This window comes from Pseudophryne corroboree, chromosome 12, assembly GCF_028390025.1.
Source record: "Pseudophryne corroboree isolate aPseCor3 chromosome 12, aPseCor3.hap2, whole genome shotgun sequence".
NCBI classification, from domain to species: Eukaryota; Metazoa; Chordata; class Amphibia; order Anura; family Myobatrachidae; genus Pseudophryne; species Pseudophryne corroboree.
In genome coordinates this window covers 54,230,188-54,257,413 of record NC_086455.1, presented here as the reverse complement: position 1 = coordinate 54,257,413, position 27,226 = coordinate 54,230,188, and the positions used below count along the sequence as shown (strand labels likewise).

The window sequence follows — 27,226 nt, the reverse complement described above, 5'->3', positions numbered from 1 at the left end:
CAGTACCTAGTGACCACCACCCCCTCAATACTAGAATATACTACATCTTCAGTACCTAGTGACCACCACCATCCCCTCATATACTGGACTATACTACATCCTCAGTACCTAGTGACCACCACCCCCTCAATACTAGACTATACTACATCTTCAGTACCTAGTGACCACCACCCCCTCAATACTAGAATATACTACATCTTCAGTACCTAGTGACCACCACCATCCCCTCATATACTGGACTATACTACATCCTCAGTACCTAGTGACCACCACCCCCTCAATACTAGACTATACTACATCTTCAGTACCTAGTGACCACCACCATCCCCTCATATACTGGACTATACTACATCCTCAGTACCTAGTGACCACCACCCCCTCAATACTAGAATATACTACATCTTCAGTACCTAGTGACCACCACCATCCCCTCATATACTGGACTATACTACATCCTCAGTACCTAGTGACCACCACCCCCTCAATACTAGACTATACTACATCTTCAGTATCTAATGATCACCACCATCCCCTCATATACTGGACTATACTACATCCTCAGTACCTAGTGACCACCACCCCCTCAATACTAGACTATACTACATCTTCAGTATCTAATGATCACCACCATCCCCTCATATACTGGACTATACAACATCCTCAGTATCTAGTGACCACCACCATCCCATATATCAGACTGTGATATAGTAAGTTTACATACCTGGTCTTACTCTGTCCTTCTCCACTATCAGACAAATCCTGTCACACATGCTGTGTAAATGCTGGATCCGTTCCACCAGTTTGCTCCTGTTGGTGATGTTTGAGAATTCAGACTGAGATTTCCTTTCCACACACAAGCGGTTGCTGACGATGTAGTCGCAGCCTCCCAGAGAACAAATGTCCACTCTGACCCCATGACCGGTCTTTAGGAAAGAGATGACCTCTGGCCCAGATGAGATCTCCCGGCTGTCTGCGAGGATGCACAGGGCTGTGCTAGTTAAGCTGGATCTGGGAATGTTTACTGCCCCGGAATCCATCCACGCTGAGTCAGAAGGGAGATTTGTAGTGCTATCTTCCAGCTACAGGCGAGATGAATGCATGCAGCTTAGTAAAAGCACAAGGAGAAGACATACAGTATAATTGCAGATAAGGTGACAATGTTATCAAGTGACAGGTGAGAACATGTAATAATGAGAAATTAAACCCTATTTCTAAAATAAGGGGGGTAATTCCAAGTTGATCGCAGCAGGAATTTTTTTAGCAATTGGGCAAAACCATGTGCACTGCAGGGGAGACAGATTTAACATGTGCAGAGAGAGTTAGATTTGGGTGGGGTGTGTTCAATCTGCAATCTAATTTGTAGTGTAAAAATAAAGCAGCCAGTATTTACCCTGCACAGAAACAAAATAACCCACCCAAATCTAACTCTTTCTGCACATGTTAAATCTGTCTCCCCTGCAGTGCACATGGTTTTGCCCAATTGCTAAAAAAATTCCTTCTGCGATCAACTTGGAATTACCCCCAAGATGCAGACCATATTTTTTCCTTGATCGTTGGGGTCAGTTTGCCAAAGGGAACTGTTAGGGTAAGCACATTCACCAAAATTTGTCGGGATTTTGACGTCAAGATTATGCTGCCACTATTATGATCGTCGAGACTATCAACGCAACTATATCATACCCAACCCGTAACAGGTTATCGATTATTTGCACTTTGTGTCTGCATGTGTAAGTTTTAACTATAATTCCACTGTTTGAAGCCCAAACTGATAACATGGTGCAACGGCTGCTCTGATTGGACAAAATTGTTTCAGTATGTGAGATCAGTTTTAACATTGTGTGTATATTGATTATATCTAGTATATACCTTGTCCGGATAATGTATAATCCCATTCGGTGTTTTGGGTCTATGTATATTAAGAGAAGATTTACTTTCTGACTGAAAATCAAGCTGGTCTGAGAGAGAAGCCTGGAGATTAATCCTCACTTGACACCGGTCTTGCAGCGGAACATCTAATGTGTCCTTCTTTTCGGATGATAGATCTTTGTTCCCCGATGGCGGTCTGGAGTAACAGGACAAATTTGATAACTTTGGAGGCGGTGATTTGACTTTCATTCCCGTTTCTTCATCACTAGAGTCACTGTGAATGATAATCCGTCTCTTCTTTTTTGCTGGGTGCCCGACTTTGGTTTGTTTGTGTTGAGCTCCTTTGAGCTTCAACCTACGTCTGGTACAATACTGCCTCCTCCCTTCAACAAAGCTGTCCTGCTGGAGGAGGTTGAAGTCCACTTGAACCTCCTCTGTGCTGGACAACTCTTCATTCTCTTCTGCCTCATTGTCCTCTTCCACACAGAAACTGTCCTCCATGTAGCTCTCATCCTGTTCTGGAATCTAAGCGAAATAAAGAAGAGTCAGAGCTTGGAGCAGCCTCTTAAGCCTTTATGGCCACCAAAACCGAGGTGATGATATAGAAGTCATTCTAAAAATGTATGATGTTTACAATTTGGTTGATCATGTCCCAATATCCTGCAGATAGTGGAAGCAACCACCAGGAGTCAGTGACATCACAACAAAAATAATATACCTAAAATTAAAACAAAACAAAAAAAATAAAAAGGTAATTGACTATTATGAGCTCTAAGTAACTCCCGTGTGAACAATACAGCTCTTTTATTGGACAATGCTAGCCAACCAATCAGTCAAGTGTACGTGAGGCACAGGCAGAGATGCTTAATCCAGCTCTTGCTGTCCCTGGAATCACATTTTGCTATTACAGATTAAGAACTGTGAGTTAATTGAACTTCAGCATAACGTATGCTAAGCAGACTCTTCCAATCAATGTCCGTTTTGAACAGACAAACAAATACTGTTTTTGAATAATCAAACCTATACATATAGCTATCCCAGAAGGATGTATATTCTAAATTACGAAGGGATTTTCCCATGACCTGAAACACCCACCTGGGAGAAGACTGCCATACTGCGTTTCTTGTATTCCAGTTTATATCTGTTTCCCACTGCTGGGCTGCGTACAGACTTCAGGTATACTCCGTGCATCTCAGAGTCTAACAAACAGAATACAAAAATCATCTATTCCGAATAGAGCATTCTGAAAAGAGCAGTGGAAGATATAAGAGGATAATGTTCTCTGTATCACAGTGGATAACAACATGTGTGAGTTTTCTTCTTAATACTAGTCATAAAGTGCAAAGTGAAGATGTAAATGGTTGCACAAAAAATGTTTTTTTTTATCTGCGCACAAAGTCCCTTATGGTTCGGACAAGCGGCCGTACTATATAGGTGACCACCTACGTAAGTAAATCTATAAATAGGAATTGTACTGCGCTCAGTCCTATGCTCCTAAACCCATCTGCAAGGGATGAAGGTGTATATATTGGCAGTATTCAGTGTAATGGATAAGGATAATGCACTCATATATGAACAATTGGTTATATTCTGTGGGTAATAAACAATCAACTGAGAAAAGTATTGTGTCAAGGTGTACTGTTTATCTTGTGGGTTTGATCAATAACAGACCTTGAAGAAAGAATACTAAAATACAGCAAACCACCATTCTTCCCCCCCACAGAAAACAGACATTTTCCCCACAACAGCAAACCGCCACTCCCCAACAGCAAATTGCCATTTCTACCCCCCACAGCAGTCATACCCCCGCCACACACAGAAAACAGTCATTCTCCCCCCCCAACAGCAAACCATCATTCCACCTCCCCATAGCAAACAGACATCCACCCCCCAACAGCAAACCGCTATCCCCGCAACAACAATCTGCCATTCACCCCACAGCAAACTGCCATTCCCCCCCACCACCACAGCAAACCACCATTCCTCCCTCAAAGCAAACCGTTATTCTCCCCCCAACAGTGAATCGCCATTCTCTGCCATCCCTCAACAGCAAACTACTGCCCCATCCCCCACAGCAAACTGTCATACAGCAACCTGCCATTCTCACCCCTACACCAAACCACCATCCCCCCCCCCACCCTCAACATACCACTATTCCTATCCCATAGCAAACCAGCATTCCCCCCCTAGCTAACTGCACTCCCCCCCCCCCCCCCCCCAGTGTACTGCATTCTCCTGTCCAAATGTGACATGCCATCCCCATGTGTCACTTACCATTCAGACCTTGAGACAGCTGAGTGTTGTCATTGAGAAATTCCACGAGGGAAGTGTTTTGCCCATTTTCTGAGTCAACGCTCTCATCAGCTGACACAAACTCTGCTTCTTCAGAAGACAACTCGGCCTCATCGTCTAGAAACTGTCTGGCTGAATGCTGCAGCAACAGACAGCAACATACATCTATTATGTGACATTCGATAAACAGCCTAAAAATAAGAATTTACTTACCGATAATTCTATTTCTCATAGTCCGTAGTGGATGCTGGGGACTCCGAAAGGACCATGGGGAATAGCGGCTCCGCAGGAGACTGGGCACAAAGTAAAAGCTTTAGGACTAGCTGGTGTGCACTGGCTCCTCCCCCTATGACCCTCCTCCAAGCCTCAGTTAGGATACTGTGCCCGGACGAGCGTACACAATAAGGAAGGATTTTGAATCCCGGGTAAGACTCATACCAGCCACACCAATCACACCGTACAACTTGTGATCTGAACCCAGTTAACAGCATGATAACAGAAGGAGCCTCTGAAAAGATGGCTCACAACAACAATAACCCGATTTTTGTAACAATAACTATGTACAAGTAATGCAGACAATCCGCACTTGGGATGGGCGCCCAGCATCCACTACGGACTATGAGAAATAGAATTATCGGTAAGTAAAATCTTAGTTTCTCTAACGTCCTAGTGGATGCTGGGGACTCCGAAAGGACCATGGGGATTATACCAAAGCTCCCAAACGGGCGGGAGAGTGCGGATGACTCTGCAGCACCGAATGAGAGAACTCCAGGTCCTCCTCAGCCAGGGTATCAAATTTGTAGAATTTAGCAAACGTGTTTGCCCCTGACCAAGTAGCTGCTCGGCAAAGTTGTAAAGCCGAGACCCCTCGGGCAGCCGCCCAAGATGAGCCCACTTTCCGTGTGGAATGGGCTTTTACAGATTTTGGCTGTGGCAGGCCTGCCACAGAATGTGCAAGCTGAATTGTACTACAAATCCAACGAGCAATCGTCTGCTTAGAAGCAGGAGCACCAAGCTTGTTGGGTGCATACAGGATAAACATCGAATCAGATTTCCTGACTCCAGCCGTCCTGGAAACATATATTTTCAGGGCCCTGACTACGTCCAGCAACTTGGAATCCTCCAAGTCTCTAGTAGCCGCAGGCACCACAATAGGCTGGTTTAAGTGAAATGCTGAAACCACCTTAGGGAGAAATTGAGGACGAGTCCTCAATTCTGCCCTGTACGTATGAAAAATTAGGTAAGGGCTTTTATAGGATAAAGCCGCCAATTCTGAGACACGCCTGGCTGAAGCCAGGGCTAACAGCATTACCACTTTCCATGTGAGATATTTTAAGTCCACAGTGGTGAGTGGTTCAAACCAATGTGATTTTAGGAATCCCAAAACTACATTGAGATCCCAAGGTGCCACTGGAGGCACAAAAGGAGGCTGTATATGCAGTACTCCCTTGACAAACGTCTGAACTTCAGGAACAGAAGCCAGTTCTTTTTGGAAGAATATTGACAGGGCCGAAATTTGAACCTTAATGGACCCTAATTTGAGGCCCATAGACAGTCCTGTTTGCAGGAAATGCAGGAAACGACCCAGTTGAAATTCCTCTGTAGGGGCCTTCCTGACCTCGCACCACGCAACATATTTTCGCCAAATACGGTGATAATGTTGTATGGTTACATCCTTCCTGGCTTTGATCAGGGTAGGGATGACTTCATCCGGAATGCCTTTTTCCTTCAGGATCCGGCGTTCAACCGCCATGCCATCAAACGCAGCCGCGGTAAGTCTTGGAACAGACATGGTCCCTGCTGGAGCAGGTCCTTTCTTAGAGGTAGAGGCCACGGGTCTTCCGTGAGCATCTCTTGAATTTCCGGGTACCAAGTCCTTCTTGGCCAATCCGGAGCCACGAGTATAGTCTTTACTCCTCTCCTTCTTATGATTCTCAGTACTTTTGGTATGAGAGGAAGAGGAGGGAACACATACACTGACTGGTACACCCACGGTGTTACCAGAGCGTCCACAGCTATTGCCTGAGGGTCCCTTGACCTGGCGCAATATCTGTCCAGTTTTTTGTTGAGGCGGGACGCCATCATGTCCACCTTTGGTTTTTCCCAACGGTTCACAATCATGTGGAAGACTTCTGGGTGAAGTCCCCACTCCCCCGGGTGAAGATCGTGTCTGCTGAGGAAGTCTGCTTCCCAGTTGTCCACTCCCGGAATGAACACTGCTGACAGTGCTATCACATGATTCTCCGCCCAGCGAAGAATCCTTGCCACTTCCATCATTGCCCTCCTGCTTCTTGTGCCGCCCTGTCTGTTTACGTGGGCGACTGCCGTGATGTTGTCCGACTGGATCAACACCGGCTGACCCTGAAGCAGAGGTCTTGCCTGACTTAGGGCATTGTAAATGGCCCTTAGTTCCAGGATATTTATGTGAAGTGACGTTTCCATGCTTGACCACAAGCCCTGGAAATTTCTTCCCTGTGTGACTGCTCCCCAGCCTCTCAGGCTGGCATCCGTGGTCACCAGGACCCAATCCTGAATGCCGAATCTGCGGCCCTCTAGGAGATGAGCACTCTGTAACCACCACAGGAGAGACACCCTTGTCCTTGGAGACAGGGTTATCCGCTGATGCATTTGAAGATGCGATCCGGACCATTTGTCCAGCAGATCCCACTGAAAAGTTCTTGCGTGGAATCTGCCGAATGGAATCGCTTCGTAAGAAGCCACCATCTTTCCCAGGACCCTTGTGCATTGATGTACTGACACTTGGCCTGGTCTTAGGAGGTTCCTGACTAGGTCGGATAACTCCTTGGCTTTCTCCTCCGGGAGAAACACCTTTTTCTGTACTGTGTCCAGAATCATCCCTAGGAACAGCAGACGTGTCGTCGGAATCAGCTGCGATTTTGGAATATTTAGAATCCATCCGTGCTGTCGTAGTACTACTTGAGATAGTGCTACTCCGACCTCTAACTGTTCTCTGGACCTTGCCCTTATCAGGAGATCGTCCAAGTAAGGGATAATTAAGACGCCTTTTCTTCGAAGAAGAATCATCATTTCGGCCATTACCTTGGTAAAGACCCGGGGTGCCGTGGACAATCCAAACGGCAGCGTCTGAAACTGATAGTGACAGTTCTGTACCACAAACCTGAGGTACCCTTGGTGAGAAGGGCAAATTGGGACATGGAGGTAAGCATCCTTGATGTCCAGAGACACCATATAGTCCCCTTCTTCCAGGTTCGCTATCACTGCTCTGAGTGACTCCATCTTGAACTTGAACCTTTTTATGTAAGTGTTCAAGGATTTCAGATTTAAAATGGGTCTCACCGAGCCGTCCGGCTTCGGTACCACAAACAGCGTGGAATAATACCCCTTTCCCTGTTGTAGGAGGGGTACCTTGATTATCACCTGCTGGGAATACAGCTTGTGAATGGCTTCCAATACCGCCTCCCTGTCGGGGGGAGACGTTGGTAAAGCAGACTTCAGGAACCGGCGAGGGGGAGACGTCTCGAATTCCAATTTGTACCCCTGAGATACTACCTGCAGGATCCAGGGGTCCACTTGCGAGTGAGCCCACTGCGCGCTGAAATTCTTGAGACGGGCCCCCACCGTGCCTGAGTCCGCTTGTAAGGCCCCAGCGTCATGCTGAGGACTTGGCAGAAGCGGGGGAGGGCTTCTTTTCGTGGGAAGAGGCTGTTTGCTGCAGTCTTTTTCCCCTTCCTCTGCCCCGGGGCAGATATGAGTGGCCTTTTGCCCGCTTGCCCTTATGGGGACGAAAGGACTGAGCCTGAAAAGACGGTATCTTTTTCTGCTGCGAGGTGACTTGGGGTAAAAAGGTGGATTTTCCAGCCGTTGCCGTGGCCACCAGGTCCGATAGACCGACCCCAAATAACTCCTCCCCTTTATACGGCAATACTTCCATATGCCGTTTGGAATCCGCATCCCCTGACCACTGTCGCGTCCATAATCCTCTTCTGGCAGAAATGGACATCGCACTTACTCTTGATGCCAGAGTGCAAATATCCCTCTGTGCATCTCGCATATATAGAAATGCATCCTTTAAATGCTCTATAGTCAATAATATATTGTCCCTGTCCAGGGTATCAATATTTTCAGTCAGGGAATCCGACCAAGCCACCCCAGCACTGCACATCCAGGCTGAGGCGATTGCTGGTCGCAGTATAATACCAGTATGTGTGTATATACTTTTAAGGATATTTTCCAGCTTCCTATCAGCTGGTTCCTTGAGGGCGGCCGTATCAGGAGACGGTAACGCCACTTGTTTTGATAAGCGTGTGAGCGCCTTATCTACGCTAGGGGGTGTTTCCCAACGCGCCCTAACCTCTGGCGGGAAAGGGTATAATGCCAATAATTTTTTAGAAATTAGCAGTTTTTTATCGGGGGAAACCCACGCTTCATCACACACCTCATTTAATTCATCTGATTCAGGAAAAACTACGGGTAGTTTTTTCACACCCCACATAATACCCTTTTTTGTGGTACTTGTAGTATCAGAAATGTTCAAAACCTCCTTCATTGCCGTGATCATGTAACGTGTGGCCCTACTGGAAAATACGTTTGTTTCCTCACCGTCGACACTGGAGTCAGTGTCCGTGTCAGTGTCTGTATCGACCTGAGGTAACGGGCGTTTTATAGCCCCTGACGGTGTTTGAGACGCCTGTACAGGTATTAACTGATTTGCCGGCTGTCTCATGTCGTCAACAGTCTTTTGTAAAGTGCCGACACTATCACGTAATTCTTTCCATAAGACCATCCAGTCAGGTGTCGACTACCTAACACAGGCAATTGCTCCGCCTCCACACCATTTTCCTCCTCATACATGTCGACACAGCGTACCGACACACAGCACACACACGGGGAATGCTCTGACAGAGGACAGGACCCCACTAGCCCTTTGGGGAGACAGAGGGAGAGTTTGCCAGCACACACCAGAGCGCTATATATATATATATATATATATATAGGGATAACCTTATATAAGTGTTTTTCCCTAATATAGCTGCTGTATATATTAATATGCCAATTTAGTGCCCCCCCTCTCTTGTTTTACCCTGTTTCTGTAGTGCAGGACTGCAGGGGAGAGTCAGGGAGCCTTCCTCCAACGGAGCTGTGAGGAAAAAATGGCGCTTGTGTGCTGAGGAGATAGGCTCCGCCCCTTTTTCGGCGGCCTTTCTCCCGCTTTTTTGTGGAAAACTGGCAGGGGTTAAATACATCCATATAGCCCAGGAGCTATATGTGATGTATTTTTAGCCATTTAAGGTATTTTCATTGCGTCCCAGGGCGCCCCCCCCCAGCGCCCTGCACCCTCAGTGACCGGAGTGTGAAGTGTGCTGAGAGCAATGGCGCACAGCTGCGGTGCTGTGCGCTACCTTATTGAAGACAGGACGTCTTCTGCCGCCGATTTTCCGGACCTCTTCACTCTTCTGGCTCTGTAAGGGGGACGGCGGCGCGGCTCCGGGACCCATCCATGGCTGGGCCTGTGATCGTCCCTCTGGAGCTAATGTCCAGTAGCCTAAGAAGCCCAATCCACTCTGCACGCAGGTGAGTTCGCTTCTTCTCCCCTTAGTCCCTCGATGCAGTGAGCCTGTTGCCAGCAGGTCTCACTGAAAATAAAAAAACCTATTTAAACTTTTACTCTAAGCAGCTCAGGAGAGCCACCTAGATTGCACCCTTCTCGTTCGGGCACAAAATCTTAACTGAGGCTTGGAGGAGGGTCATAGGGGGAGGAGCCAGTGCACATCAGCTAGTCCTAAAGCTTTTACTTTGTGCCCAGTCTCCTGCGGACCCGCTATTCCCCATGGTCCTTTCGGAGTCCCCAGCATCCACTAGGACGTTAGAGAAATATACAGTACAAAGAGGTTCCCTCACCCCACTAACTCTGACTTGTCCAAAGCTATTTCTGTCTGGGCTTCTCCATGCCATGTGCCTAAGACGACCACGGGAGCTGGTGAGTAACCCTGGATCCATCAGGGTTCCTGAGCCCATGACCCAGCACTGTGGGAAGGTGTTTTTTACGGGTGGTCTTCAGTATGCCGGATGTCGGGATCCCGGCGCACAGTATACCGGCGCCAGAATCCCGACACCCGGCATACCGATAGCTATTCTCCCTCGTGGGGGTCCACGATCCCCCTGGAGGGAGAATAAAATAGTGTGGCGCGGTATGCTGGTCGCCGGGAGTCCGAGCGCCGGCATACCGTACTACACCCGTTTTTTACAAAATGTCTATGATGCAATCAGTAGGTACCCCCACCCCTAAATGATGAAATCTTTACATGAAATATCATTAGTTCTTACTATCACCCAACACAGTAACACGTATGTTTGTGTAAGGCCTAGCAATTCTATTACAATTTATCATATTTTAGGATTACATTAAAATCAGCTGGATCAGGAATGAACGGCTTACAGTCTTCACCATCAAAATGTGACACATGGGAGTATCTGACATCAAGCATAAGTTTTGAAAATCTATCTATATCATTACATACCAGCTTCTCAAGTTGCTACTAAGTAGAGGTTTTCAAAATCCTTTATATTAAACAGGTTCTTAAACTGGTTAACACGGATACTGTTTATCTGTATTTTATACAAAGGTTTTCTATCCTGCAACATACTTTTGCCACAGACTGAAAATTAAATAGTGGGAGCAGCAGAGTCTACCAGCAGCACAGAGTATATCAGGAAAGGAGTGATGTGTTAGTGAAGACAGGGCTGTATGTGACAGAGGCAGTGACTTGATGCAAGGAAATGAATGGAGGCAGCAGGAAGCAACAGACTAAAGGTTAAATAGTGGAAGGAGCGGGGTCCCCATCAGCATAGAGTTTATCAGGAGATGAGTGATGTGTCAGTGAGGATAAGGCTGCAGGTGACGGGCAGTGACATGGTGTGAGGAGGGGAATGGAGGCCGCAGGAAGCCACAGCCTGAGTTATGCAGTGGAAGAAGCTGGGTCCCCAGCAGCACAGAGAAGGGATGTGACGGATACACGAAAACTGTAGTAGCAAACACTCCTCTAAAGGAAACAAAGTTTCATACTTTCAGATTGCTAACACAGAGCAGCAGTCAAAATAAAGAGGCCTAAAATATAAATTAAAAATTTGGTGCTGGAATTCATTTAATATTTTACATAACCTTCAAATCTACAGTCCCTATTTAAGATTCATATAATTCTCTCTGCCATTTTAGCAGATGTAAAACACAATGTACTGGGAACAGTAAGTAGGCCAAGAGCGGTGAAGTCCTGCTACACATGCAAACAGACCTGTACACTTATCACACTGTGTATTTGATCTGGTACACTGGTATTTGTGAGAATCTGTACACTACTAATTGTAATGTTACAGTCACTGAGATGGAAGAGTAGTTACTTTGCCCTTAGCAGGCAACGCACACAGAGCCACTGTGCAGCACAGGAGACTTTCCTTTGTTCCTTTTTTTCATAAAGCTTAATATGAGTCATTTAAACAGATATATTATACTAGGTGCTTCATCGCGCCCTACGGTCACTCTTCACACCGTTGCAAGGGGCTACGCCCCTTTAACCCTTGCATGCCTATATGGGGTTGAATATTTGTATTATATGGAGTATTACCTGCATTCCTTTGTTAGTGGTTAAATATTGCACAATGAAAGGGCGTGCGATGGTGAAGGAGGCGCAGCCCCTTGCGACGGCATGAACAGCACCTGCAGGGCACAATGTACAGAATGAGCGGGTGGGGGGGGGGGGGGGGGCTGCGGATGGGGGAGGGTGTCTGTAGATGCTGCAGGTGGAGGGGGGCAGATGCGGGGGGGGGGGGGGGGGCCCGGATGGGGAAGGGTTGGGACGTGCTGCGGGTGGGGGAGAGACAGAAGAGCGGGGGCTGTAGATGGGGGAGGGGTCCGGAGGCACTGCAGGTGGGGGAGGGGCAAGGGTGCCACGAGGAGGGGCAGGTGCAGGGAAGGGTGAAGGGTTCCGGAGGTGCTGTGGGATGGGAAGGGGTGGGGGTGCCGGGGGTGGGGTAGGGGGTCCGGAGGCACCGCGGTGGGGGAGAGGCAGGTGCGGCGGACGGGGAAGGGGGTCCGGAGGCGCTGCAGGTGGTGGAGGGGCAGGTGCGGAGGTGCCGTGGGTGGGTGAGGGGGGGACCGCGAATGGAGGAGGGTGTCTGCAGATGCTGTGGGTGGAGGGGGGCAGGTGTGGGGGGAGACATATATGGGGGGTGGATGGTGGAGGGGGTCTGGAGGTGCTGTGGGTGGTAGGGGAGTGGGAGCCGCTGGTGGTGTAGGGGGTCTGGAGGCACAGCGTGTGGGGGAGGGGTGGAGTGTCGCATGTGGTGGAGGGGAAGGTGCGGAGGTGTGGTGCATTGGGGAGGGGTCTGGAGGCGCTGCGAGTACTGTACCTGCCATAAAGGTAGTTGGAGGGTATGCAGTAACATGGCCGTGACGGGGCCAGGACAGGGGCAACGGGGCCAGGACAGGGGCGACGGGGCGAGGACAGGGGCAGCAGGACCAGGATTTGGTTGACAGGGTCAGGATTTGGTTGACAGGGCCAGGATAGGGGTGACAGGGCCAAGACAGAACACAGGGCACGGGAGAGATTGGTATTAGGGACAAAACAGTGGTGACAGACAGATGCGTCTTACCGGAGTCACTGCTGCTGGCTGCTGCTGTTCCACTCTAACTGTTGGGATCTGCTGCTGGTGGAGACTTGGCATGGTTGGCTCTCTCAGGCTGGAGTCCTGCTTCCTCTGCCCGTCCGCATCCCTCCCCCCCACTCCTCAGTCACACACCGCGGACCTCGCGTGGCTGCCGGGCACTGTGGTAAGGGGAGACTGGGAGTGACTGGTTATAGCCCCCAGGAGACGCTGCGGCTGGAGGGAGGAAGGGGTCATAGCATGCACGCGGCGCGGACCTCGCGGCTGCCGGGCACTGTGGTAAGGGGAGACTGGGAGTGACTGGTTAGCCCCCAGGAGACACTGCGGCTGGATGGAGGAGGGGGTTTGAGCCTGCAAGCAGCGTGGGCTTCTACAGCGCTGCCCGCCGGCTAAAGTGTGTGAAGGAGCTGGGCGCACCTCACTGCGGGCGGCAGCACTGCAGCTAGCGGTGGGGTTGCCGGGGCTGGAGATAACAGAGGCAGTACGGAACCTGCACAGCGGCAGGTGCCCCACAAAACTGCAGCTAAGAAGCGTGGAGTGTGCCAGAAAGTGACGCTCATCTGCGTCAGGGAGATCCTGCCGAGTATGCTGATGTGGGGGGTCAAGTACACAGTGAGCCGGTGCCCGTCTGTCTGTATGGCATACCCCCTCACACCCCCCTATACCTTCCAACTGTCCCGATTTTCGCGGGACAGTCCCATTTTTTTGGGTCTGTCCCACCCGCGGGCCGCAGTGTCCCGCGGTGGGGTAGGGGGGGCAGTTGGGAAGCTCCTGTACTCGCTGTTCTGCTTAGCATGCACACAGCGTCTATTTAGTGGAGACAGAGGGAGAGGGGGCATCAGGGGGTACGGATTAAGGGTGGGCCCAGGGGGTACGTACCCCGGGCCTCACAGTTTTAGGGGGGCCCCCAGCTGCAGTAGCTCTGTCCCAGCTCTGAAGCTCCCCCGTCCTGCCAGCAACAGCATTGTGTTCCAGTCAGCACACGCTGCTGCGTGTAGGCAGGTCTGTGGTGTTGCAGGGAGGCAGCAGCCTCCCTGCTGTTTTCTGCCTGTGCGGGTGTGTAAGGGGGAGCAACCACCCCCTCTGGATTTACCCCTAGCTGAGGGGCCAAAATCCCATAAAAAAAATAAAAAATCTCTGAATTTGCATAAGGGGGCGTGGCCACGAGGGCCGCAATTAGGCCATGCCCCCAAACCCACAGCAGGCACAGCAATGAGATAGGGTTCCTGTCTCAAGTGCCCTGGGCCCCCCGGACTCATAATCCGCCGCTGGGGGCATGCCAGCAGCTCAGAGCGCTGGGCATGCCCCCTCACTGACGAAAACAGGGGCGTGGCTCGCGATTGCGGGTCCACCCGCAAAGCCACGCCCCCTTTCCCGTTGACCATGCCCCCTTTTTGCTGTGTGTGTGTCCCTCCTGCCTGAAGAAAGTTGGGAGGTATGCACCCCTGCCTGTGCCATGCCCATACCATCTGCTCCTGCTTCAAGTCTCCTCTAGATTTGCCCAGATCTGTGACTCATTTGACTAACTCCGCCCAGTGTTCTGACTCCGCCCAGTGTTAGCAAATGAAGCACAAAGTCACAGATCTGGGCTATTATATAGGAGATGTATAAGGAGATTTATGGTAAGAACTTACCTTTTGTTAAATCTTTCTGCGAGCTACACTGGATTCCACAGGGATAACATCGGGGTGTAGAGTTGGATCTTGATCCGAGGCACCAACAGGCTAAAAGCTTTGACTGTTCCCAGGATGCATAGCGCTGCCTCCTCTATAACCCCGCCTCCGTGCACAGGCACTCAGTTTTGTTAACCAGTCCAATGCAGTAGCAGGTAAAAGAGACGACAACCGTTAGTAGCCACATACACTACATTCTCACAACAGGAGAAGGTACCAGCTGCTAATGCAATACAAACCCAAAGAAGCTAAGTGTGTCAGGGTGGGCGCCCTGTGGAACCCAGTGTACCTCACAGAAAAAGATTTAACAAAGGTAAGTTCTTACCATAAATCTCCTTTTCTGCAGCGGGGTACATTGGGGGTACCACAGGGATAACATCGGGATGTCCTAAAGCCGTTCCTCACGGGAGGGGACGCACTGTAGCAGGCACAAGAACCCGGCGTCCAAAGGAGGCATCCTGGGAGGCGGAAGTATCGAAGGCATAGAACGTTATGAACGTGTTCACGGAGGACCACGTAGCCGCCTTGCACAATTGTTCAAGGGTCGCACCACGGCGGGCCGCCCAAGAAGGTCCAACAGACCGAGTAGAATGGGTTTTGATGGTACCAGGAGCTGGAAGGCCAGCCTGTACATAGGCATGTGCAATCACCATTCTAATCTATCTGTCCAAGGTCTGCTTATTAGTAGGCCAGCCACGTTTGTGAAAACCAAAAAGGACAAAGAGGGAATCAGATCTCCTAAGAGAAGCTGTTCTCTTCACATAAATACGGAGAGCCCGTACCACATCCAAAGACCGCTCTTTGGAGGATAAACCTGGAGAGGTAAATGCCGGAACCACAATCTCCTGGTTAAGGTGGAAAGACGACACCACCTTAGGCAAATAACCAGGACGAGTTCTAAGAACCGCCCGGTCACGGTGAAAAATCAGAAAGGGTGACCGACAGGACAAGGCACCCAAGTCTGAAACCTGTCTAGCGGAGGCAATAGCCAGCAAGAACAAGACCTTAAGAGTAAGTCACTTAAGGTCCACAGACTCGAGAGGTTCAAACAGAGACTCTTGTAAGATGTCCAGAACAACCGACAAATCCCAAGGAGCCACAGGCGGGACATACGGAGCTTGAATCCGTAAAACACCCTGAGTGAATGTATGAACATCAGGCAAAGTCGCAATTTTTCTCTAAAACCATATCGACAAGGCAGAAATATGAACATTGAAGGAGGCCAGATGAAGGCCTAAGTCCAGCCCTGTTGAAGGAAAGCCAAAAGCTTGGCAGTACTGAACTTGTATGCGTCATAATGGTTAGTCGCACACCAGGCGAAGTAAGAATTCCAGACCCTATGATAAATCCGAGCAGACGCCGGTTTACGGGCCTTCAACATAGTCTGAATGACCGCCTCAGAAAATCCTTTGGCCCTCAGTACGGAAGCTTCAAGAGCCACGCCATCAAAGCCAGCCGGGCCAAATCCTGGTAGATACAAGGGTCCCCCGAACGAGGAGGTCTGGGCGTTGAGGAGGTAGAAGAGGATGCTCTATCGAGAGACCTTGCAGGACTGAGAACCAATGCCGTCTGGCTAGGCTGGAGCGAATAGAAGTAGTATTCCTCCTTCTTACTTGAACTTCTTTATCACCCGGGGCAGAAGTGACACCGGAGGGAACACGTACGGCAGTCGAAAGTTCCATGGAATTGCCAGTGCATCCACGAACGCTGCTTGAGGATCTCTTGTCCTTGCTCTGAAGACTGGAACCTTGTGATTGTTTCGAGACGCCATCAGGTCTACATCTGGTAGGCCCCACATGTCCTCTAGGAGTTGAAAGACTTCCGGATGAAGACTCCACTCTCCGGCGTGTACGTCCTGACAACTGAGGAAGTCCGCTTCCCAGTTGAGGTCTCCCAGAATGAACACTGCCGATATGGCTGGCAGATGGCATTACACCCAACAAAGGATTTTTGATACTTCCATCATTGCCATGCGGCTTCGAGTCCCGCCTTGATGATTTATGTACGCCACCGTGGTGGCGTTGTCTGACTGTACTTGAACAGGCCTGTTCTGTACTAGAGGTAGGGCTAGTGTCAACGCATTGAACACTGCCCACAATTCCAGAATGTTTATCGGGAGGAGAGATTCCTCCCTGGTCCATCGACCCTGAAGAGAGTGTTGCTCCAATACCGTGCCCCAGCCCCTCAGACTGGCATCTGTTGTCAGAAGGACCCAGTTGGAGATCCAGAAGGGACGACCTCTGCTCAGTTTCTGGTCCTGTAGCCATCAGCTCAGTTGACAAGCGGACCTCCGGAGTCAAGGAGATCATGTGAATCCTGATCCGGTGAGGCAGGCCGTACCACCTGGAGAGTATCAACCTCTGCAGAGGGCGGGAATGAAATTGAGCGTACTCTACCATGTTGAAAGCCAACACCATGAGGCCTAGTATATGCATCGCCGAGTGTATCGACACACGTGGGTGAGAGGAAGCATCTTATCTAGTCCTGAAGTTTCAGGACCTTCTCCGGAGACAAAAACAACCGCTGGTTGTGGGTGTCCAATAGTGCTCACAGGTGCACCATGCTCTGAGCAGGGACCAGGGAAGATTTCTTCCAGTTGATGAGCCACCCGTGGCTTGCAGGAATTGGACCATCAGTTTCAGATGACAGAGGAGAACCTCTAGAGAGTTCGCCAGGATCAACAAATCGTCCAGATACGGCAGGATCCGGATACCTTGACGGAGGAGTAGAGCTGTCATGACGGCCATGATCTTGGTGAAAATTCTTGGAGCCGTGGTCAGACCGAAAGGTAAGGCCTGGAATCGAAAATGTAGGTTGCCAATAGCAAACCGCAGGTATTGCTGATGCAATACTTCAATAGGAATATGCAAGTAAGCATCCTGTATGTCCAGGGATACCATATAGTCCTTGGGCTCCAAAGCCAGAACAACAGAGCGAATAGTTTCCATACGGAATTTGTAAACCTTCACAAATTTGTTCAAGGACTTGAGATTGAGAATGGGCCGGGAAGAATCATTCGGCTTTGGAACAGCACCGGCACTATCACTCCCATGTCCAGGAGGGATTGTACCACCAGATGGAGAGTCTTTGCTTTTACCAGAGCCGTAGGGACGTTTGTCAAGCAACACTGGCGAGGGGGACGTTTCTTGAAAGAGATGGCGTATCCGTGAGCGACGACTTCTCTTACCCAGGCGTCCGAAGTGGTCTGTAACCATACCTGAGCAAATTGTTGAAGTCGGACTCCCACTCTGGGATTCCACAGGGGGAGGCCCGCCCTGTCATGCAGCAGCTTGTCTGTTTTGGAAGCAGGCTGACAGGCAGCCCAGGCACGTTTAGGTTTGGGCTTAGTGTATTTGGCAGTGCAAGCCTGTTTCGGGTACGCCTGACCCTTTGCTTTACCTGGAGGTCGAAAGGAATGAAAGGAAGTACCTCTTAGCCTTCGGAGTTGAAGGTGTAGTACTAGGTAGACATGCAGTCTTAGCAGATGCTAAATCAGCAACAATCTTATTGAGGTGTTCCCCAAAAAGTATGTTTCCCTTAAAAGGGATCACCTCCAAGGTCTGTTTAGAGTCCAGATCTACAGACCAGGACCGCAACCAGAGGATCCGGCGAGCCAGAATAGACGTAGTAGACGCTTTGGCCGCCAGGATACCTGCATCAGATGCCGCCTCCTGAATATAATGAGAGGCTGTAATAATGTATGAAAGACACTGTCTAGCATTATCAGGAAAATCAGACGGTAGTTCCGCTTCAATTTGCTGAGCCCAGGCCTCTATAGCCTTAGCAGCCCAAGAGGCCGCAATAGTAGGCCTGTGTACAGCTCCAGCAAGAGTGTAAAAAGACTTCAAGCAAACCTCCACACGCTTATCCATCAGTTCCTTCAGAGAGGTGACTGTAGTGACAGGCAGAGCAGATGATACCACCATACGTGCGACTTGTGAGTCCACCAGTGGCAGTGTTTCACAATTTTTACTTAACTCTGCAGCGAGGGGATAACGAGCTAGCATCTTCATAGGGAGAATTTCTTTCCTGGAATTTCCCAGGATTCCTGACGTATGTTCACTAAGTGGTCAGAATGTGGCAAAACTAATATAGTAACCTTCTGACGCTTGAATTTATCTGGTTTCTTAGAGGTACCTGGGGGTTCTTCATCATCATCAATCTGAAGAATCAGCCTGATGGCCTGCAAGAGGTCAGGAAAATCCACTTGAGTTATAGATTCCCCATCAGATGCATCTGCATCACGGTCTGAGGGGTCAGTATATGCGACATCTTCATCAGATGAAGTATCTGAAACATGTGTGGATTGTGAGGAAATAATGGGCCGCTTAGATGACCCCTTGGTCTTAGGTGGGCGAGGGTTAGGATTTTGTTTAGTCAAAGACTGATTTAATTGCTGTAACTGAGAGGACAGAGTATCTGCCCATGATGGATTAACTGCAGGGACAATATGTGGCTGTAATGGCACAGGAGGTCCCATAGGGGGTGCAAGTCTAGTTACCAGCGTAGTCAGTAAATTATAAAAAGTAGCCCACAGCGGGTCATGAGTTGCCCCCGTTGCTGTAAAATGACTGAGGGGTATAAAACCCCCAGCACCTGAACCCTGAGCTGCAATGTTTTCCTCTGAGACATCCACGGCATTAGCACTGCATGAAGCAGGATCAGGCATAGAATTATCACCCTGTTGAGCTGACATTATATGAAAGCATAACTGTAGGGCAAATCAGTACAATACAAGCAGACAAAGTACCTGACAAAAGTATAGTGTGACTACAAGCAGAGCACACACGGAGGATTTAAGAGGTATATGGTAACGGAAATACACAGAGAAAAATACCATATAGTATTATAGAGTAGTATATCCTGTGAAACACTATATTATATGATAACCCTGACGCACTTAGCCCCTCAGGGTACAGAATATAGATAGGGATAGCAGTATATGTGAGATACACGGAATGGAAATCACACAGCAGCTATTGGCACACACACAGTCACATGTACAATGCAGAAATTATCACAAATAACAATAAAACTGCACTGGACTAGCAATACTAAGTAACTGTACTATTAAGTAAAGCTATGTAGATATATAGACATAACAATGCACAGTTGAGACTGGATGTAAATCCCAGGGTACTTGTATAAAATATCCCTGAATGTATGCACTTGTTCTTAAGTATTCTACATGTCTTTAGACAGTGTTAGTTAAGTGTCCTGTAAATGTACAGCGCTGATGATGAAGGCTTTACAGAGGAGACATCACCCAGCAGTCCCAGAATCAGCGCAGTTGTGTGTAATGGCACCCAAACGCTGACAGGGAGTGAGGGAGACAGAGAGATGCAGCTCAAGGGCGGGAACATTAGCAGTAAATGGCACCTGGGGCTGGGGGAGGGGCTACAGGTCAGAGCCTTATCCCCTTGCTGGACTTCACCACCGGGTACTGTGGGCCTTAGCAAAACTGATTTTTAGAGAATCCGACCTGTGCCCTTGCCCTGGTGGTCTAGTGGGGTCCCTGTATGGCCACAGTGTCCACGCCAGTGAGCGTTACGTTTCCTAAAGATCGCGCCGGATCGCAATTTTTAGCGGGCCCGCCTGGGGGACACTCTTACCTCCTCCCTTGATGCGACCACGCGATCCCGGAGAGCAGCGGCAAGTGTGTGCCCTAAAGAAAACCGGAGCCCTCCGCTGTAAGTACCCGGCAACCAGGGCGCGGGAGTATACAGCGCCGCCGGGGGAGGTGAGGGAGCCGCAGCATGATATGTCAAAATGACATATAGCACTTGTAAGTGCCTATGCTGCGGTCCTGTAAGTCTTCTGTCTTCTTAAACTCTCTTTTCATGGCTGCTCAGTCCTCCCTGTTAGCTGCCTGCACTGCAGGCACCAACTTACAAACTGAGCTCCTGTGCATGGAGGCGGGGTTATAGAGGAGGCGGTGCTATGCATCCTGGGAACAGTCAAAGCTTTTAGCCTGTTGGTGCCTCGGATCAAGATCCAACTGTACACCCCGATGTTATCCCTGTGGAACCCCAGTGTACCCCGCTGCAGAAAAAAAAATAGGATTTTAATACCTACCGGTTAATCCTTTTCTCCTAGTCCGTAGAGGATGCTGGGGGCTCCAAAAGGACCATGGGGTATAGACAGGATCCGCAGGAGCTTGGGCACACCAAGAAGACTTTGAATGGGTGTGAACTGGCTCCTCCCTCTATGCCCCTCCTCCAGACCTCAGTTATAGGAACTGTGTGCAGGAGAGATGGACATTTCGAGGAAAGGATTTTTTGTTTAAACTAAGGGCGAGAAACATACCAGCCCACACCACAAACATACCGTACGACCGGAGTAGCAGCAAACCAGATAACAGTATGAACTAACAACAGCAACAAGCTGAATATAACCAATACACAATCCACGTGTAATCAAATATAACCAGTAATAATACAACTGCAAGTAACAGTCCGCACTGGGATGGGCACCCAGCATCCTCTACGGACTAGGAGAAAAGGATTTACCGGTAGGTATTAAAATCCTATTCTCTCTTACATTCTAGAGGTTGCTGGGGACTCCAAAAGGACCATGGGGTCTATACCAAAGATCCAGACCGGGCGGGAGAGTGCGGACGACTCTGCAGCACCGATTGAGCAAACATGAGGTCCTCATCAGCCAGGGTATCAAACTTGTAAAACTTAGCAAAGGTGTTTGAATCCGACCACGTAGCTGCTCGGCAAAGCTGAAGTGCCGAGTCCCTCGGGCAGCCGCCCAAGAAGAGCCCACCTTCCTGGTAGAATGGGCCATTACTGACTTCGGCAACGGTAGCCCCGCCGAAGAATGAGCTTGCTGAATCGTACTACAAATCCAGCGTGCAATAGTTTGCTTAGAAGCAGGATTTCCAATCTTGTTGGAAGCATACAGGACAAATAAAGCCTGTTTCCCTGGTAAGAGCCGTTCTGGCGACGTAAATTTTCAAAGCTCTTACAACATCAAGAGACTTTGGAACCGCCACAACATCCGTAGCCACAGGCACCACAATAGGTTGGTTAATGTGAAACGAAGAAATCACCTTCGGCAGAAATTGTTGACGAGTTCTCAATTCCGCTCTATCCGAATGGAAGATAAAATAAGGACTCTTGTGAGACAAGGCCGCCAACTCTGACACTCGCCTGGCAGACGCCAGAGCTAAAAGCATAACCACTTTCCAAGTGAGAAACTTTAACTCAACCTTACGCAAAGGTTCAAACCAGTGAGACATAAGGAACTGCAACACCACTTCAAGATCCCACGGCGCACAAATGGAGGATGGATATGCAGCACTCCCTTCACGAAAGTCTTAACCTCTGGAAGGACGGGCAATTCTTTCTGAAAGAAAAATTATAAAGCCGAAATATGCACTTTGATGGAACCCAATTTCAGGCCTGCATCGACGCCTGCCTGCAAAAAATGGAAAAACCGACCCAAGTGAAACTCCTCCGCAGGAGCTGCTTTGGTTTCACACCACGAAACATACTTTCTCCAAATACGGTGATAATGTTTCGCCGTAACCTCCTTCCTAGCTTTAAGGAGAGTGGGGATTACCTCCTCGGGAATACCTTTCCGAGCTAAGATTTGGCACTCAACTTCCACGCCGTCAAACGCAGCCGCGGTAAGTCCGGAAACACGCAGGGCCCCTGCAGTAACAGGTCCTCTCTTAGAGGAAGCGGCCAAGGATCTTCTACAAGCAATTCCCGAAGATCCGGATACCAGGCCCTGCGTGACCAATCTGGAACGACGAGAATCGCCTAAACCCTTGTTTGACGTATGATCCTCAGCACCTTTGGAATGAGAGGAAGCGGAGGGAACACATACACCGACTGAAACACCCACGGAGTCACCAGGGCGTCCACTGCACTGGCTTGGGGGTCCCGTGACCTGGAACAATATCTCGGAAGCGTCTTGTTGAGGCGAGACGCCATCATGTCTATCAGAGGAATTCCCCAACGCCTTGTCACTTCTGCAAATACCTTTTGATGAAGGGCCCACTCTCCCGGATGGAGATCGTGTCTGATGAGGAAGTCTGCTTCCCAGTTGTCCACGCCCGGGAGGAAGACTGCTGACAAGGCGCTCACGTGCCGTTCCACCCAGCAAAGGATTCTTGTGGCCTCCGCCATAGCCGCCCTGCTCCTTGTTCCGCCTTGGCGGTTTACGTACGCCCCGCTGTCATGTTGTCCGACTGGATCAGGACAGGAAGACCCTGAAGAAGGTTCTTCGCTTGCAGCAGGCCGTTGTAAATGGCTCTTAACTCGAGAACATTTATGTGGAGACAAGATTCCTGGTTTGACCATTTTCCCTGGAAATTTCTTCCTTGCATGACTGCGCCCCAGCCTTGGAGACTTGCATCTGTTGTCAGCAGGACCCAGTCCTGGATTCCGAATCGGCGTCCCTCTAGAAGGGGAGAGCTTTGCAGCCACCACAGGAGAGAAATCCTGGCCCTGGAAGATAGACTTATTTTTCGGTGCATGTGCAAGTGAGACCCGGACCATTTGTTCAGCAGATCCCACTGAAACACCCGGGCATGAAACCTGCCAAACGGAATGGCTTTGTAAGCCGCAACCATCTTCCCTAGAACCCGAGTGCATTGATGAATCGACACCCTTGTCGGCCTCAGAAGCTCCCTGACCATTGTCTGGATTTCCAGAGCTTTGTCTTCCGGAAGAAACACTCTCTGTAGCTCCGTGTCTAGAATCATGCCCAGAAAGGGCAGCCGAGTGGCCGGGATCAACAGAGACTTTGGCAAATTTAGAATCCAACCGTGATGTCGCAGAACAGACAGGGAAAGATCCACATTTCTTAACAACTGTTCCTTGGACCTCGCCTTTATCAGGAGATCGTCCAAGTACGGGATAATTGTAACCCCTTGCTTGTGAAGGAGTACCATCATTTCTGCCATGACCTTGGTGAAAACCCTCGGGCCGTGGAAAGCCCAAACGGCAACGTCTGAAATTGGTAATGACAATCCTGCACCGCAAATCTCAGGAAGGCCTGATGCGGAGGATATATCGGGACGTGTAAGTAGGCATCCTTTATGTCGACTGACGCCATAAAATCTCCCCCTTCTAGGCTGGAGATCACAGATCGAAGAGATTCCATCTTGAACTTGAAAGTTTTCAAGTATGGATTGAGAGATTTTAGGTTCAGAATCGGTCTGACCGAACCGTCCGGCTTCGGTACGACAAAGAGGCTCGAATAGAACCCTTCCCCCCGTTGGAACGGGGGAACGGGAACAATGACCCTCTGTTGACACAACTTTTGTATCGCAGCATTTACCACCTCTCTTTCCGGAAGAGACACTGGCAAGGCCGAAATGAGAAAGCGGTGAGGGGCATCTCCTGAAACTCCAGCCTGTACCCCTGAGACACTATGTCTAAGACCCAAGGATGATTGGACCCAGACCCGATTGAAGTCCCGGAGACGGCCCCCCACCGGCCCAGACTCCCGCACGGGAGCCCCAGCGTCATGCGGTGGACTTGGTAGAGGCGGGGGAGGACTTTTGGTCCTGGGTGCCTGATCCTGCAGGCAACTTCTTTCCCCTTCCACTACCCTTTGAAGCGAGGAAGGACGAGCCTTTTCCTCGTTTGTATTTATTAGCTCGAAAGGACTGCATCTGTTGATGGGGTGCCTTTTTCTGTTGTGTGGGAACATAAGGAAGAAAAGATGACTTACCCGCAGTAGCGGTAGACACCAGGTCAGCCAGGCCCTCACCAAACAAGACACTACCTTTGAAGGGGAGAGCTTCCATATTTTTCTTGGAGTCGGCATCAGCATTCCATTGATGGATCCACAGCGCCCTCCTGGCCGAGACCGCCATGGCATTGGCTCTTGATCCCAAGAGGCCAACATCACTCGCTGCATCCTTTAGGTAATCGGCAGCGTCCTTGATATAACCAAGAGTCAAAAGAATATTATCTTTATCAAGGGTATCCATATCAGAAGCTAAATTATCAGCACATTTAGCAATAGCACTACTCACCCATACCGACGCCACAGCAGGTCTGAGCAATGCACCCGTATTAACGAAAATGGGCTTCAAAGACGTTTCTAGCTTGCGATCCGCCGGATCCTTGAGTGCCGCCGTGTCAGGGGACGGAAGCGTCACCTTCTTGGACAAACGGGATAGAGCCTTGTCGACATTCGGAGACGACCCCCATTTTTCACTGTCATCAGAGGGGAAAGGATACGCCATAAAAATTCTCTTGGGAATCTGCCACCTCTTATCCGGCGACTCCCAAGCTTTTTCACAAAGAGCATTTATTTCATGAGAGGGGTGAAACGTCACCTCAGATTTTTTCCCTTTAAATAGGCAAATCCTTGTTTCCTGAACTGCAGGTTCGTCAGAAATATGTAAAACATCTTTAATAGCCACAATCATGTACTGAATACTCTTAACTATCCTTGGGTGTAAAGTAGCCTCATTAAAATCGACATCGGAATCTGAGTCCGTGTCGGCATCTGTATCTACCATCTGGGTAAATGAACGTTCTTGTGACCCAGAGGGGGTCTGTACCTGAGCCAACGCATCCTCCATGGATTTTCTCCATGTCTGTGTCTGAGAATCAGATTTATCCAACCTCTTAGACAACAAAGCAACATTAGCACTAAGTGTATTCAACATAGCAACCCAATCAGTAGTCGACAGAGCCATTTCCAGCTCCTTATCTGCACCCCCAGTAACTACCTCCGGGGAGGAACACTCAGCCTCAGACATGCCGACACAAAGTACCGACACCCAACACACACACTGGTCAATAAAGAGGACAGCCTACAGGGAAGCCAAGAGAGAGAAACACAGAGGAAGTATGCCAGCTCACACCCCAGCGCCCATATATTACACCACACTGATATATGTCAGCAGCGCTGTACCAATAATAAGAAAAGCACCATATAGTCCCGCCCACTGACTCAGTCAAATCAGTTCTTTCCACAGCGATTTTAGGCAGGAACATCAGGTAGAGACCTGTTTAGGCGATAAGAACACACATGCACACCCTTCCATACAAGAAGGAAGAGGTTTTAGTGATTGTCAAGATCCTCAAATCAGATACGTCAGGGTGGGATCCCTGTGGACATAAGAGAAATCACGTTATCAACGGTAAATTCTTACCATAACGTATATTTCTCTAGCTGGGTCCACAGGATAACATTGGGATTTCCAAAGCCATTTTAGTGGTTTGCACAGGAGGTCCTTTCGTCCGAAGTCTGCGTCATGAGAGGCAAAAGTATCCAAGGCATAATGTCTAATGAATGTGTTTATGGAAGACCATGTGGCTGCCTTACATATCTGTTCTGCTGAAGCACCCTGTTGTGCTGCCCATGAAGGACCTACCTTACGTGTAGAGTGTGCAGAGACATTAGCCAGAGTAGGGAGATCTGCATGAGAATAAGCTTCTGATATTACCATTCGGAGCCATCTCGCCAGCGTCTGTTTACTAGCAGGCCATCCTCTTCTATGGAATCCGTAGAGGATGAAGAGAGAATCTGTTTTTCTGATGGCACTAGTACGATCTATGTAGATTCTTAAAGCTCGGACCACGTCCAGCGACGCTTCTCCCGCAGATAGTCCCGATACCTGAAAAGCTGGGACTACAATCTCTTCATTCAGGTGAAACTCTGATACCACCTTTGGAAGATAACTAGATCTCATTCTGAGAACTGCTCTGTCTGGAAAAAAACTTAGGAAAGGAGACTTACACGATAATGCTCCTAAATCTGACACTCTTATGGCTGAAGCCATTGCCAGTAGAAAAAGCACTTTAGCCGTTAACCATTTAAGATCTGCTCTCTTAAGTGGTTCAAACAGAGGACCCTGGAGAAATTTAAGAACTAAATTCATATCCCAGGGAGCTGCAGGAGGAACAAATGGAGGTTGAATATGTAGTACTCCCTGAAAAAAAGTACGTACAATCTTTCGCTTAAACCATACAGTTAACGCTGATACTTGAAATCTCAAGGAAGCAACTTTCAAACCTTTATCCAATACTGCTTGAAGGAAATCCAAAATCCTGGACACTTTAAAGGATCTTGGATTGAAATTTTTTTCAGTACACCAATGAATATAGGCCTACCATATTCTATGATACACACGGGCCGAAGAAGGCTTTCTTGCTCTAAGCATAGTTTGGATTACTTGATTTGAAAACCCTTTAGCCTCTAAGATAGAGGTTTCAACAGCCATGCCGTCAAAGACAGGCGATCCAGATGACTGTGACAACAAGGACCCTGCATTAGCAGATCTGGACGTTGAGTGAGCAGTATCGGTGCTTCCACGGACATCCTCAGTAGATCTGTGTACCAATGCCTACTTGGCCAAGCTGGAGCTATTAGAATTATTGCTCCTTTTGCTTTCTTTATTTTTCTCACTACTCTGGGTAACAGAGATATTGGAGGGAACAGATATGCCAGCTGAAACCTCCATTCTACTGACAGTGCATCTACAAGGACCGCTCCTGGGTCCCTTGTTCTCGATCCGTACCTTGGAACTTTGTTGTTTAGACGAGACGCCATAAGGTCTATCTCTGGTAGACCCTATCTGTTCACCAGTGTCTGAAACACTTCTGGGTGTAGTGCCCATTCGGTTTCCTGAATGGTGTGTCGACTGAGAAAATCCGCTTCCCAGTTCAGTACACCTGGGACAAACACTGCTGACAATGCTGGGAGATGGAGTTCTGTCCATCTTAGAATGGGAGTTACTTCCTCCATCAGTCTCTTGCTGTGAGTTCCTCCTTGAT

At 49.1% G+C, this 27,226-nt stretch overlaps 1 protein-coding gene across 1 annotated transcript in view; it reads right to left on the bottom strand.

Annotated features, from left to right (window-relative positions):
• The window catches only part of FANCM (FA complementation group M), a 337,857-nt gene that overhangs the window by 3,586 nt on the left and 307,045 nt on the right, over positions 1 to 27,226 (bottom strand). The window contains exons 18-21 of the mRNA XM_063947525.1: positions 4,141 to 4,297; positions 2,962 to 3,065; positions 1,867 to 2,391; positions 722 to 1,079 (exon numbers count right to left, since the gene is read on the bottom strand). Of these exons, the coding sequence (XP_063803595.1) occupies positions 722 to 1,079; positions 1,867 to 2,391; positions 2,962 to 3,065; positions 4,141 to 4,297 (1,144 nt within the window). The remainder of the gene's footprint in view (positions 1 to 721; positions 1,080 to 1,866; positions 2,392 to 2,961; positions 3,066 to 4,140; positions 4,298 to 27,226) is intronic.